The following is a 13,093-nucleotide window of genomic DNA, read 5'->3' on the forward strand; positions in this document are numbered from 1 at the left end:
ACATGAGGATGGTCGGAACAATTAGCTTGCTACTGAAGAAGGATTCACATTTTACATCGCCTGCAGCACCTACCTGGAATAAGAGATTAAGCAAGTGCCTACGCCACAGCTCATTATCCTCGAGGGCAAAGGCGGTTATGGTGTCTGGTCCTCCTAGAGGTAGCAGAAGAAATGGAGCCCAAAATGCCAAAAGGTCACCATGGGCCTCATCCTCGGAGTCTGAAGCACCGCTACTGATTTGGGCTTGGACAATGAGTCCGAAGGCGTAGTCAACGACCAAGTCGGCAGCCAAGTAAGCTGACCAGATGAGCATCGTGATTCCAACTGCTCAAACACCTCTTGCGAAGGGGTGCAAATAACATGAGAAAGACTTGAAGAGATAGACTCGTAAGGATTGCCGCTCGGAGATTGAGTTTCATCCATATATTACTGGCTCCTGCAAGAATTTTCATCTTTCCCATCTTATCCTCACTCGCTCACCCGATCCTGGATGGAAATTTTTTAGTCAGCACTAGCATTATCACAGTGAGGCAACAGTTTATGGAATAGATAGGCAAAACAGTACCATTGGACGGCCCTTCTTCAGGCACCCAACCGTCCAGCATGGCATAGCTATAAATGAGTCAGAAGCGACAGGACTCGAGCTGAGGGCAGCATTGAGGGAGCAGAAGTGGAGTCCGCGTGAAATTCGTGGAATGGAGAGGCTCCCACAATCATTCGCCAAGTGTCAAACCCCTACTGTAAAAGGACAAAATTTGCTTCAGTAACTCTGTCGGGGGAGACAGATTCAGAAAATTGCTTTTCTTAGCAGAAAATGTGGATAACTACACTAATGGTGCCATAAATTGTGTACGGCGCTCACTTTGGTGCCAAAAGTTTCCGTCGGATCACTTAAGTGCCAAATCGGAGGAAAAACGCTCACTTTGGTGCCACCGGCGAAAGATTCCGGCCTCCGGCGAAAGATTCCGGCCAAAATGATTTTTTTTTATAAAAAAAAATCGATAAGCCTTTAAATGACGTCGTTTTCAGTCCTCCTTAAGAAAACGATATCGTTTTGCCGTCCTACGTGGATGGCTTTATGGAAACAACGTCGTTTAGCTTACATGGGGAAGAAATTAGGGTTTTGACGGGGTCGAAGCCATGGCCGTCGTCGGGGTTGGGGTCGGAGTCGGGGTCGAAGCTGTGGCCGCCGAGTGGCCATCATCGAGGTCGGGGTCGGGGTCGAAGCTACGGCCGTCGAGTGGCCATCGTCGGGATCGGGGTCGGGGTTTGAGCCGCAGCCGTCGAGTGGCCATCGTCGCGGTCGGGGTCGAGGTCGAGGTCGGAGCTACGGCTGCCGAGTGGCCATCGCCGGGGTCGGGGGTCGGGGTCGAGGTCGGAGCCGCTGCCGTTGAGTGGCCATCGTCGGGGTTGGGGTCGAGGTCGGGGTCGAAGCCGTGGCCGCCGAGCACAAGGACCGTCGAGGACGGCACGGCCGGAGATTAGGTTTTGAATTGGGGGAGACACCAAACGGCGTCGTTTTGGTATTTGGATGCTGACTCAACTCTCCGACGAGCCACGTTGGCATCAAAAATTAATAAAAAAAAGGCCACGTCGGATTTCCGGCCAATTTCGTCGGAGTTGGCACCAAAGTGAGCATTTTTCAAATTTTTTGGCACTTAAGTAATCCGACGGAAACTTTTGGCACCAAAGTGAGCGCCGTACACAACTTATGGCACCATTAGTATACTTATCCCCAGAAAATGCATGACAATGAGCGGTGATTCAACAACACGGGCTCTTTTTGGCAAAATCAGAGCTTGTCCTTTTGCAGTTTATCATGCCTCCAATATTTTTGGGCCTCTCTTCCTTTGCCCCAACCTACCACATCTTGGATTTGAATAGACGGTGGCAAAATGAATTGACAATCTATATTTTAATCCATATTCAATGATGCGAGTCCTAAGTGGATTGTCTTCAACTAGAGATAAGTCATAAATGAGTTGTCTAACAACTTTAGGGGCCTTAAATGGATTGAGAACTAACCTATATGAAAAATAGAAAAACTTTTTGACAGTAAATGATTCGTCCAGTGCATCAAGTGGAGTTGGAGATGTAAGGACAATTTTTTTAATTCTTCATCTTTTATAATTTCTGAAATTTTGTAAACAATTTTTATTTTAATTTATTTTTTTTCTTCTTTTCCTTTTCTTTTTTTTTTTTTTTGGCTATGGAATTTGGCAAGGTCACCAACCAATCCTTGCCGACATCACGCAAAGACCAAGATTGAGTTGAATATGAAAATATTTAGTAACATCAGTCAAATCGAATGAGTTATTAGATTTGTATTACATGGAAATAGATCAAAATAAATCAAATAAGTCAATATGGATCAAATCATTTTCGAACCAATCCACCCATTTGATGAATCTTGGTTTGAAGTAGTTTAAGTCACAACAACTGCACCGCCAATATCTATCACCCTTAAGAGACCATTCCAATGTGTTGTTCCATGGCTGCTTCGAAAGTGCTAGATCTCCATTTCTCTCTCGCGCAATCATTATCAAAATATCTTATGTTCGATTATGTGCATGTGAATAAGTGTCCATGTACACGCAAATGATCACTCTACAAAGATATATGCTGTCTGCGTGTGAGAGATAGATAGCAGGGCATCATCAAACGCAATCTCAAAACCATATTTTAGTACTTTCACGAACCTGTGATGCTTGCAGGAATGGAGAGATGGTCCTTGACCAATCTGAAGTTCGAAAACCAATTTTCATTAATACCTCATGCACCGCATGAATCGCCATGATTCAAATGTGTCATAAGGGGAACCCTTACAGTCGAAAAATCGACAGGTGAAACCGGTTGGACAGGGCAAAATTGACCAAATATTGTGCCATCAACTCATATAACCACCATGAAGTTAATCATCAGGCGCATGGGCGCATTTTGATATGATCAAGACATTGGAATAGAGACCTTCTTCTCAAATATATTTGGATAATTTGAAATGCAGAGTTCTCTTTCCCGTATTCATCAAGAGATCTTGTTGTGAGTCGAGCAATGTAAGGTTGTACACCGGGCCATCTAATGAAGCGGATTTCCTTCTACAGCGATTCTAGGCCCTTCCCTTTTACACCAAAGGAAAAGTGCCTGAAAGACGCAACTGTCAAAATTGCATTCCAATGCTATATGTAGAACTTTCTTTTTAGGTCAGACCTCTATCTGAAATTCTGAGCTAAGAATTTCTGCACTCTATTTCTGAAAATAACACAGCTAAGACTGAAACAACAATTTTATTTCAAATCATAGGTTGCATCAAGGTATCCTTAATCGCACACCTCGTTTCTACTCTGTATCCCAGTTAGGAATGTTTGCAGTAGCTTCATTTACCATCTTCACAAGAGTAACCTGCAAAAACACAAAAGCAAAGCACATGTGTAAGTTTAAATATTCAAAGAGTCAAGATTTTTGCTTCATTATAGCCGGCTATGTACTTCAGTGCAAGATGAAATGAGACAATTGAGAAGAACATTCCATATGCACATCTAGACTTGCATAAATATCCCTTAGCTTCTGCTCTTTTATTATGATAAAATGATGACTATGAATAATAGTTTTATGTGCAAGCATCTAAGCATAGAAAATTCTAATAGACCTTTCATCCTTGATGTATGCATATGCCATCTCTGTTGACTTGACTAAGTAAGATGAATGAAAAAATCCTTTGAGTTGTGCTAGTACAGGCTTAAGAGGTCACACCAGGTCTTTAGTTATAAATGTCAAGGAAAGAATTTATCTGAACCTTCAAGGTATTTTCCATGAGGGAGTTAAAAAGGAAGAAGTCGCATAGATCTGATGTTACATCCTGCTATTTTCCAGCATATTTTACGTCCTAGATTCATTTTCTTTAGTTCTCAAATAATAAACCACCCAGATCATCAGTGACTTCAACAATGAGAGCATCACAAAAGGATCAGCATGCATGTCTAGAAGCTCAGGTAACCATAAAATCCTTTTGTTAACAAGCAAACTCAAACTTAAGAAACCATACCTATTTTACATGTTATGATCTTGACAGGAGATTAAGATCCACATAATAAAACATATCTCACTTACTACACTTTCAGGAACCCCTGGAGGAGGCAAGGAAAGATTTCTAGGCGGAGGACCACGTAAGTATGATCTCTTGTCAAATCGCCACTCTCCAATTTTGCCATATGTTAGTTCACCCTGGAAATACGCAAATCACTGGTTGAGTTCCAAAACAAGAAATTTAACCAATTGATGTACAAAAAAAGGAGATTGGCAAATTAACTATGATCTATGACACAGAAAAATGTTCTGGGAGCAGCTTCGCATGATCTATAGCTTGGAAAAAATGTACTTTCACCTTTAAGTTGTAGTCACATCCGTAAGTATAGTGGATGATAAACTTCTTTGCAGTTTGAAGATCCCATGGAGGCTAAAAAATGAAAGAGAAGAGAATTTAAATGGTTATTCAAGCAGGTCCCCATTACATGTAAGTAGTGAATTGACTATTGAAAAGGAGATGAGCAGAATTTGTGATAACCCTATAAGTTACTGTCCAAACCTGTAGCATTAAGTCTTTCCTGAGGACATGCCTAACACCATGCAAAGCAGATGCCACAGCATAAGCATACCTGAGATTAACAAAAGACAAGAATAAACCATTGCCATTATTGTTACTTAAAGTAGGGAGAAAATAAAAATTACGCTCACACTTTCTCAAATGCTCACATTTCCAGTACCCATCCAAATGCTTTATCAGTTTCAGAATCATCCTTCATTCTTAGAGAAACGTTCATCCATGTAGGAGCAATCTTCTTTAGCAGATCCTAAACATAAAAAAAAATACAAACATAAAAAACTTCATTTCTTTCACATATGACCTATACCTATCAAGATTAGAAACACTAGTTTTTGCATGCAAACAAATATCAATTGGTGTTTCCATTAACTGAAGAAGGTAGAATAGAACGTTATGCAGGCACAGGTTTTGGCTTCTCTTTTTTAGTCAAAGATCACATTAATCAGAGAAAAAAATGATAAGATCATTATTATTCAGGTGGCATAGTTGCAAGAGCCATTACCTTCTTAATGATTACAGGTGAGTTCCCAATTGGGTCAACATTGGTCACAGGACCATTCTCCTGAGGAAAAAACTTCCGGATGATATTCTCATTCTCTGCAGGTTTTATGTAGAAAAAAGGGAAAGCAGCAGGATATCCTCCATCAGCCAAATTAGGTAGAGGATTTACAAATATATGATCAGGTTCCGCCATTAGAATATATCTGCAGCACAAAATTAAGGAACATGCTCAATCCTTTTAAGACGCTGCTAAATGCAATACTTCACAACACCAATCACCGAAAAAAATAAAAAATAAAAATAAAAACTCACTCTTCCTCAATTGTAGCCTTCTCCAACCACTGTACAAAGGCCCACGGTCTATTTAATACAATGTATCCCTGTGTATACCATTTGAGACCCATTTAAGATGTGAACTCAAAGAATGACTGGAAACTCAAAAACAGACTACTCTAAAATGTAAGGTCAGAAAATGTCCAAAAAGAAAAGAAAAGCATTTGAGCATCAAGACTTGGAAGGCTAAAGCTATCAACTTAGTATACTTCCAAGTACAATTGCAGTTCGGGTAGACTAGGATCTGGAATCAAGAGTACAGGAAATTGCAGGTCTTAAAGGTTATTTTTCAACTTCTAACATTGGAACTTGGCAGTTGATTTAAAAAGTTGAAGTTCCAGGCTGTTGTTTTCCCATTGTGAAAGAGGACATTGCATTTATTATCTCCTGGCTCATGAAGAATTCAGACTTACAAGTAAACTGAGCATATCTAAATATACTTCATAAAACCAAAATAATGGACTTTCTCAGACCTTCAGTAGTAAGTCACTTATCAGACAAAAACTTGCCTAAACTTGTGATATCAAGAAAAAATAACGGCAAAGCTTCTGCAACCAATCCCCCAAATGTGTTGTTTTCCCAAATTAATTTCATTCCTCAATCCCCACTACAGCAAGTGAGAACCTTATGATAAATCCAAAATTAAATAACAGAAATAGCATATCATTGGCCATGCAATCTGAAGAGCACAGCAAAGCTTACTCTATCCAAGCCCGCAGGTAGAGGATCCACAACAATAGTAGGAATCTCATCCATCAAGTTGTCACGATTTCCCGAATGCAAAATCCGAGTGAATCCCCCCATCTCGGAGCCAGGCAGGTCCTTCTTCTTCTTATACCAGTAGTACATAATGCGACTCTGCCATTTGCTATATGGAGCATCTGTAGCTGTCAGAGCAACGTGAAAAGGTGATCCTGAGGTTTTCTGCTTCTGCATATCGTCAGGCATCTCAAGAATGGGATCGGATAAGAGTTTCCTGTTTGAATCATCCACTGCCGATCTCATGATTGCTATATTGTGCCATATTATAGTTTGAAGATTGTATGTAGCAAAGAAAAACCCAAGAGACAACAGAACCAGCAGTGGCACTGAAGCACTTCCAGTGTTCCTTCTCCCAGTCATTGTCGTTCACCATACAATCAACTGAATAGTTCCCTTTGGTTACAAAAGTCTCTTATTCTTGATGTCATATCATCTTGATCATCACGAGCCAGTCAAGCCCTTGTCCAGTTCACCTCCATGATGTGATAGGGAAGGTTTCTCAAACCTGATAGTCTGCTCTATGTCATCATGCTAGCAACCTGATAGACGCCGAACATAAAATCAGCAAAATTCAACACGGGATCTAACAACCACCAGACCTCATACAAATTTATAAGGTATTATAGAAGCAATAGTATGTTTCCTGATTTCAAATGATATAAAAAGACGAACCTTTCAAATAGGTGCCAGTGAGGGGAGTCTATATATCTTATGACCAGGTATTGCCCCCACAAATCGAGACCCTTAAGACTGTCTCATTGGACTGGTCCAGAGTACAAGCAACCGATATTCCCAGAAAATAAGCAGTTGAAATCTGAGATCCATGAAAGAAGATCAGACGAAACAATCGCCAGCTCCAAGAAACAATGCTCCAAAATTAAGACAAATCAGTAATGGAAAGGCAATTGAATTGGCGAAACATGAGTAACAGGAAACGGACATAAGAAGATGTCTGCATTTCCAATATGAGCAAAACCATCGATGTTAGGGGAGAAATGCGAACCAAAATGGCCGAAAGATCACAACTTGTAACACAGGATCACCACATAAGCAATTTCCCCAGCTAAATATCCCCATTACCGGTGGAGGGTCGAACCAAATCCCACAACCTCGCGAGCAAATCAATTAATGGCAAAATGGGAACGAACCCAAGAAGCAAAATACCGAAATTCATTCCGCAACAGCAAGAACAACAGCAGGGGACAACCAGACGTCAAGCAACGGAAGGAATGCAACAGAGCACACGAGCCACGGGTCGAAAGAAAAAGGACGACGACCATCAATGCGCCACTCGAGGATCCAAGACTTAGGTGGCCCGACGCGAAAGAGATTACCTTTTACTCTCACCCGCGTCGAGAGAACCGGAGAAGAGCGTCGATGGAGAGAGGCAGAGCACGCACAGGAAAGTAGAAACGTAACAGGAATCTGTAGAAACGTAGGAGGGGGAACCTATTAAATCGTTCCTCTTTTTGTCTTTTTTCTTCTTCTTTTTTTGGCCTTTTTCTATACATTATCAATGACATGATTGAAAATGGTGGATCACTGGAAAGTCAGTTAATTGGGCTTTCCTAACATGGATTAACATTCGAGATTACAGAATCCAATATTCATTTAATACCAACTCAGTTCTCGTATATAATTCGAAGGAAAGAGCTCTTATAATTATTTACTTTAAACAAACGTACCCAAAAAATGAATGATTTTAAAACTATATTTTGTAAAGTAATCAATTGAAATAATTGGCAAATGTAAAAAAATTTCATCATCAATAATAATTTATGTCGAATCTTCGTGAGCAATAAGAATATTTTTTGTTTATTTAACTTTGTAAGCGATACAAATGATTAAATTTTATAAATGTTTTTTTCATATTATTTGTTTTTCACAGAACAAATATCAAAAACCTTGTTCGAATTTCTTTTATTGAGATATGTGGAATTTGCTAAAGCCAGTAAAACTGAAACAACAATGAAGTTGACGATGGTGATGGTTGGCCTAATGACGTAAGAGTTTACCTCGAGCTTAACTTGAACACCTTGGTTAACTTGTAGTGACTTTTGATACTCAAGAAACTTGATTATTTTGCAACATAGATTTGATGTGTCGATACACGTAAGACAATTTCAGATATATTCTTAATTGTACAAACAATGATAGACCCGTTCAAAATGAGTAATAATTATGGTTCAAAATGAACATGCCGACGTCGATATAAAACTCATGCGATAACGCCCCATAAAAGGTCATTGACCCGGGCCGGTGACGACACCGATCGCCCTTAGGAAAACAAAAGTGATGGTTTTGACAATCTGTCCTTCAAAAAACACCACCAATGAATTCTGGGAGTTTCATATATTCCAGCGTTTTCCTCCTCTCTCTCTTCGTTTTTTTTTCTAATAAAAAAATACGGCACCGACAGCTCCCAAACCGTTGGCACTGTCTCTACCTCTCTACACGGCCACATTGAGCGGCGCTACCCTGCTCGCGACCTCACCAGATCCCCTGGTCAGCGCTCCTCCCAGTCCTCATCATCAACGGCTCTCGTCCGTTCGTGCTCTCCGGGCTCCCGACTCCCACCTACTCTCCGACTTGATAGGACAATAATTAAAATATCGCCGTCAACCTGCTCAGCTACTTCATCTTCTTCTTCTTCTTCTTCTTCTTCTTCTTCCTCCTTCGCCGCCACTGCTCCTTCACTGAGCAACAATTCCTAGACATAGAGAGAGAGAGAGAGATGGAATCTGCAGTGGTCGCCAGCCCGGCAGTGATCAAGGTCGCGGCGATCTGCGGCTCGCTCCGCAAAGCTTCGTTCAACCGAGGCCTCCTGCGTTCCGGTAATGTCGTCTCGTTCTTGATTCTCCCAACACCCCGTGCTCTAAGTCCTGTACCTCTTTATCGGAATGCGTTAGCATTCTCTCTTCCCTGTTGATGGCGACAGCGGTCGAGATCTCCGAGCGGTCGGCGAACGGGATGCAGGTGGAGCTCATCGACGTGTCGCCGCTCCCCATGATAAACACGGACCTCGAGGTCGACGGCAGGTTCCCGCCGGCGGTCGAGGCTTTTCGCCGGAAGGTCCTGGAAGCCGACAGCATCCTCTTCGCTTCCCCCGAGTACAACTACTCCGTCGCTCGTAACCACCTTGTCTCTCTGCTTCCTTCTTTTTACGTACTCGTTCGTGGATGTGCTATGCAGATGTCGTTGCTTTTACGGCTGTCGATCTCGTGGAAGAAGGATCGACTGCTGTTTCGCTAGTTTTTCGTGGTCGTGGGAGTGATCGGATTCGATTAGTTACCAGAAATGATGTTTGCTTTCCCTCCGCATACGCGTCTTGTTAGATCAGATCAGATTAGATTAGATGCAGTCGGCTGCTAAACTGTCGGATCGGAAGATGGTTTCTTCTAGCGTGTCTGCAATAGAACGAGTCTATCCAGTGATTTCTCTTTTTCACGGCTGCTGCATCTGCCTCAATTATCTTGCTCTGCTTTTATCTTGTTTGTCATGAGGTTTTTCTCTCTTCCTTAACTTTTGCAATCGAGTTTCTGGATATTGAGTTCAAACCGAACTAGATCAGATTTTACTTCCAGTTGGTCTCTTTCTTTTTCACTGTTAAATGTATTGGGTGATTTTGGTCTATGAATGAACATGCTTTTCAAGAATTGTAGGTGGGTTTGCTTTGTTTCCTGAGTTCTCTGACTCCCATTAGACCAAAGCAAAGCTGTTCATGTTATGTGTTGTTCGTGCTTGTTGCCTGTGAGGTGAGGAGGCCTCACTGTTGGAGTAATGTAATGAGGGCAAAACTGTTGGAACTACCATAATGAACCTATTCTTCGTTGATCGAAGTCTGAAGCTGTCAATAACTTGCTTGAGAGATTGTCAAGAGAGTGTTTTCTGTGGTATCTTACATACATGTGTACGTTAGATGCTTGTGCTGTTTATTATGTGTGGCGCTAACTCAAACAGTTTACTTAGGTTGTCAGCCTTGTTTATAATGTCACTGCACATTTGACTGGTTAGAGGAAGGTGTATTAGTATACTAATCGGATTGTCAGTCCGTGCATTGAGTCTTGCTTGACAACCATCTGTTGCGTGGAAAATCTCTCACAGTGGACCCCTCATTCACTTTCTTTACGATGAGACTGATCCCTTTCCTAAACTAGAAGAAAGTAGCTAGGCTTTCCTAGACCTGCCTCTCTCACTGCAATCAGAGTTCATATTGGATAATCTGATTCTAACTGCCTTATCAGAGAGCATACTTCTAGTCTATGGCCTTAGTCAGGTCCAAGACCCCAGGTCGAGCCCCACCCAAGACTTTTTGGATCTTCCCTTTCATAAGTGTTGACCTAAGCCCTTGTGCTGGGGCTCGGCTCCCGAACCATACGTGAGCTGCCTCGTACGGCTCTTCCTAAGAACTTGAAGGCCCCACTCTCTAAATAGAAATTCATAAATAAATATTTCATTACAAGACAAAAAAGACTTTTTCAAAAAGCCTTCACCCTCCTATTCAAGGGGGCTATTATAGAAGGAGCTTCATTCCTTGACTTCTTTGCTCAGTCAAGCTTCCTTGTTCCTTAGTGTAGTCTCGATCCATAGTTTCAGACTCCATTCCTTATAGCCTAGTCTATATCAGAATGCTACTTCACTAACGCTTCAGATGTCATGAGTTAATTGTCTCCTCATGTGGAAGCTTTGGTGCTGATAATACATATGGGGTGAGGTAACCATCTGCACTGTTATGGTTCTCGGAAATGTCAGTAATCTTCGTGTGGAAGAAAGTATGAAGTATCATCCTTCTCTCGGATACTATCGGATCTCAAGTTCATTGAATCTGGATACACTGAAGAGTAATATATGCTCCTACTTTGAATTCATGAGTCTGTCAGTGATCTTGTCCAAAATCAGTGGTAGACTACATTGCCGAAATCATCTGATTTCGCTAAAGCACAGTAAATCTGAAAGAAGTCTCAATTTCCCATTAAAAAAACAACGCCATACTATTCTCCCAATGCTTGTTGGGTGCGCTTGTGCCACTTCAACACGTGGGTTCCAGGTTGCAAGTTACTGGAATTCACGCTCTAATCATGGAGTTTAATGAGACGATGATTGTTTCTGATATTATTCCAGCTATAAAAGTTGAGGAAATGAGGAGTTTCTGATTTCTAGCAACGAACCCACCTCAGGTGAGTAAATCTGGGACCGTGAATACTCTAATGATCTTATAGATCAAGTAGGACCCAAGTAGAAGCCAGAGTGGATAGCCCAAACATGGGGTTTCAATACTTAATGTTGTTGGGAGTTTGAACCTTTATCGTTTGCGTAAACCTCACACATATGTCCGTTTCTTTACTACTAAGATAACTCCTCGATGTTGGAAAATAAGTTTAACGTAGCCTTTTATTGTGCTCTGGTTCATTTCCTGCTCAGGAGGAAAATGAGTATGCAACATTCGTGTCAGCTTGAATTGTCACTAGCATTCACACTATGGTAAAGGGTAAGGAAGTCATGCATTTCTGCAGTCTTCATTTCTTAATCATTTTCTTCTTTTGTCGTACCAGCACCTCTAAAGAATGCAATCGACTGGGGATCTAGGCCGCCGAATGTATGGGCCGGTAAGGCAGCTGCCATTGTGAGCGCGGGAGGAGGCTTTGGTGGGGGACGAGCGCAGTATCATCTCCGTCAAATCGGAGTCTTTGTCGACCTTCATTTCATCAACAAGCCCGAATTCGTCGTGAACGCATTTCAGCCCCCTACGAAATTCGACGGGGAGGGGAACCTGGTCGATCCAGAGACGAAGGAGAGACTCAAGCAGGTTCTTCAAGCACTGCACAGGCTTACGTTGCAACTACAGGACCGGTGACATTCTCTGCAACTCAGGTGTCTATTCTATTCAGTAGTGCTGAGGACATGAAATCGATGTCTCGACAATGAACACCAATTCCGTAATTGACGTTATAAGCGAATTTGCACGGGCTGTATTAGTAAGGAAAAATTCCTCCAGGACAGCACGATGGAGCGGATTCCAATGTATGTGGGCTTCTGGTTTGCGGGCTAAAGTTTGCAAGGATTGACATCTCCAGTAGCGTTAAAGGTGAGGGTTTCTCTTCGAGTCGAATTTGGGGCGATTTTAGTTTATTAAAATTGAGTACGAACAAGGTCGAATGACCCAGGAAAAAGAAGAATACAGAGTACAAGTAAACAAGTTTACCTATTGGTAGAAAATTAGGTGATTGATTTTCCGAGACCAGACTTGCGACCCAAAATTTAATTGTGAGGGACATGAGAAGGCCAATTTGACTCTGACAGCCAGCCAAGTGCCGTCGATGTAGGGGACAGCCCCTTAACATAGTACCCATCAAAACAGATAGGGGACATGAATTCTGTCCCCTGCGCCCTTCACACGCCCCTATGGATGTCCCTTGACACCTGAACCTACCGCCCCTATCTCTCTCTCTCTCTCTCTCTCTCTCTTCTTTATGCGACATGATGCAACTGCACCTTGTTTGACCGCACGAGGCCAATGGGGTCCTCTTGAAATTTCCGAGGATGAACCGATCCACCACCAGCAATGAGTTTTTCTTCTGTCTTCTTTTGCAGTGAGTTCTCTGATGAACATTACGTGAATAACTTCACTATAGCTAATCAGGAAGTCGGAAGAGTTTCACTTATAACATCGCATAAAAAAACGCAGAAATCTAGTGATTAATGTGCATTATGCACATAAATCATTAAGGCTAGATAAACATTGTGAGATTATGATTCATATTATGAAATTATAATCTAATTTCACCCATGGTAATGAATATATCAAAAGCCTTGTAGTATTCTTTTATGAAAGGATATTAACCTATGTATAATATAACTCACAATACAATTAAGGATTAATACTATCAAGAATTTCAA

The 13,093-nt window shown here is 41.7% G+C and overlaps 2 protein-coding genes across 7 annotated transcripts; one reads left to right on the top strand and one right to left on the bottom strand.

Moving 5' to 3' along the window:
* Positions 1–2,741: 2,741 nt before the first annotated feature.
* On the bottom strand, positions 2,742–7,655 carry LOC104421864 (hydroxyproline O-arabinosyltransferase 3). 6 transcript variants are annotated; one of them, XM_039304017.1, is made up of 11 exons: positions 7,531–7,655; positions 6,869–7,010; positions 6,137–6,735; positions 5,414–5,481; positions 5,103–5,304; positions 4,750–4,847; positions 4,583–4,652; positions 4,382–4,453; positions 4,108–4,221; positions 3,330–3,399; positions 2,742–3,141 (listed from the first exon to the last, which is right to left on the bottom strand). In XM_039304017.1, the coding sequence occupies exons 3-10, from the start codon at positions 6,554–6,556 to the stop codon at positions 3,337–3,339; spliced, it is 1,107 nt and encodes a 368-aa protein (XP_039159951.1). In that variant the 5' UTR covers positions 6,557–6,735; positions 6,869–7,010; positions 7,531–7,655; the 3' UTR covers positions 2,742–3,141; positions 3,330–3,336. The 6 variants fall into 6 exon arrangements, with proteins under 6 accessions (XP_039159951.1, XP_039159953.1, XP_010032292.2 ...); XM_039304019.1 differs by having other exon boundaries at positions 4,104–4,221; XM_010033990.3 differs by having other exon boundaries at positions 2,742–3,399.
* A 1,195-nt stretch (positions 7,656–8,850) lies between these two features.
* Positions 8,851–12,280, top strand: LOC104421865 (NADPH:quinone oxidoreductase). The gene is made up of 3 exons (XM_010033994.3): positions 8,851–9,030; positions 9,135–9,326; positions 11,749–12,280. The coding sequence occupies exons 1-3, from the start codon at positions 8,931–8,933 to the stop codon at positions 12,048–12,050; spliced, it is 594 nt and encodes a 197-aa protein (XP_010032296.2). The 5' UTR covers positions 8,851–8,930; the 3' UTR covers positions 12,051–12,280.
* Positions 12,281–13,093: the final 813 nt, after the last annotated feature.

The sequence above is a fragment of the Eucalyptus grandis genome, chromosome 10 (genome assembly GCF_016545825.1).
Source record: "Eucalyptus grandis isolate ANBG69807.140 chromosome 10, ASM1654582v1, whole genome shotgun sequence".
Taxonomy (NCBI): Eukaryota; Viridiplantae; Streptophyta; class Magnoliopsida; order Myrtales; family Myrtaceae; genus Eucalyptus; species Eucalyptus grandis.

Coding starts and splice junctions, on each gene's coding strand:
- LOC104421865 (XM_010033994.3), top strand. CDS start 8,931: ATGGAATCTGCAGTGGTCGCCAGCCCGGCAGTGATCAAGGTCGCGGCG. Junction 9,031..9,134: donor CCGAGGCCTCCTGCGTTCCG/GTAATGTCGTCT, acceptor TGATGGCGACAG/CGGTCGAGATCTCCGAGCGG. Junction 9,327..11,748: donor GTACAACTACTCCGTCGCTC/GTAACCACCTTG, acceptor TTGTCGTACCAG/CACCTCTAAAGAATGCAATC.
- LOC104421864 (XM_039304017.1), bottom strand. CDS start 6,556: ATGACTGGGAGAAGGAACACTGGAAGTGCTTCAGTGCCACTGCTGGTT. Junction 5,305..5,413: donor AAGGCTACAATTGAGGAAGA/GTGAGTTTTTAT, acceptor TTTGTGCTGCAG/ATATATTCTAATGGCGGAAC. Junction 4,454..4,582: donor GGAAAGACTTAATGCTACAG/GTTTGGACAGTA, acceptor TTCATTTTTTAG/CCTCCATGGGATCTTCAAAC.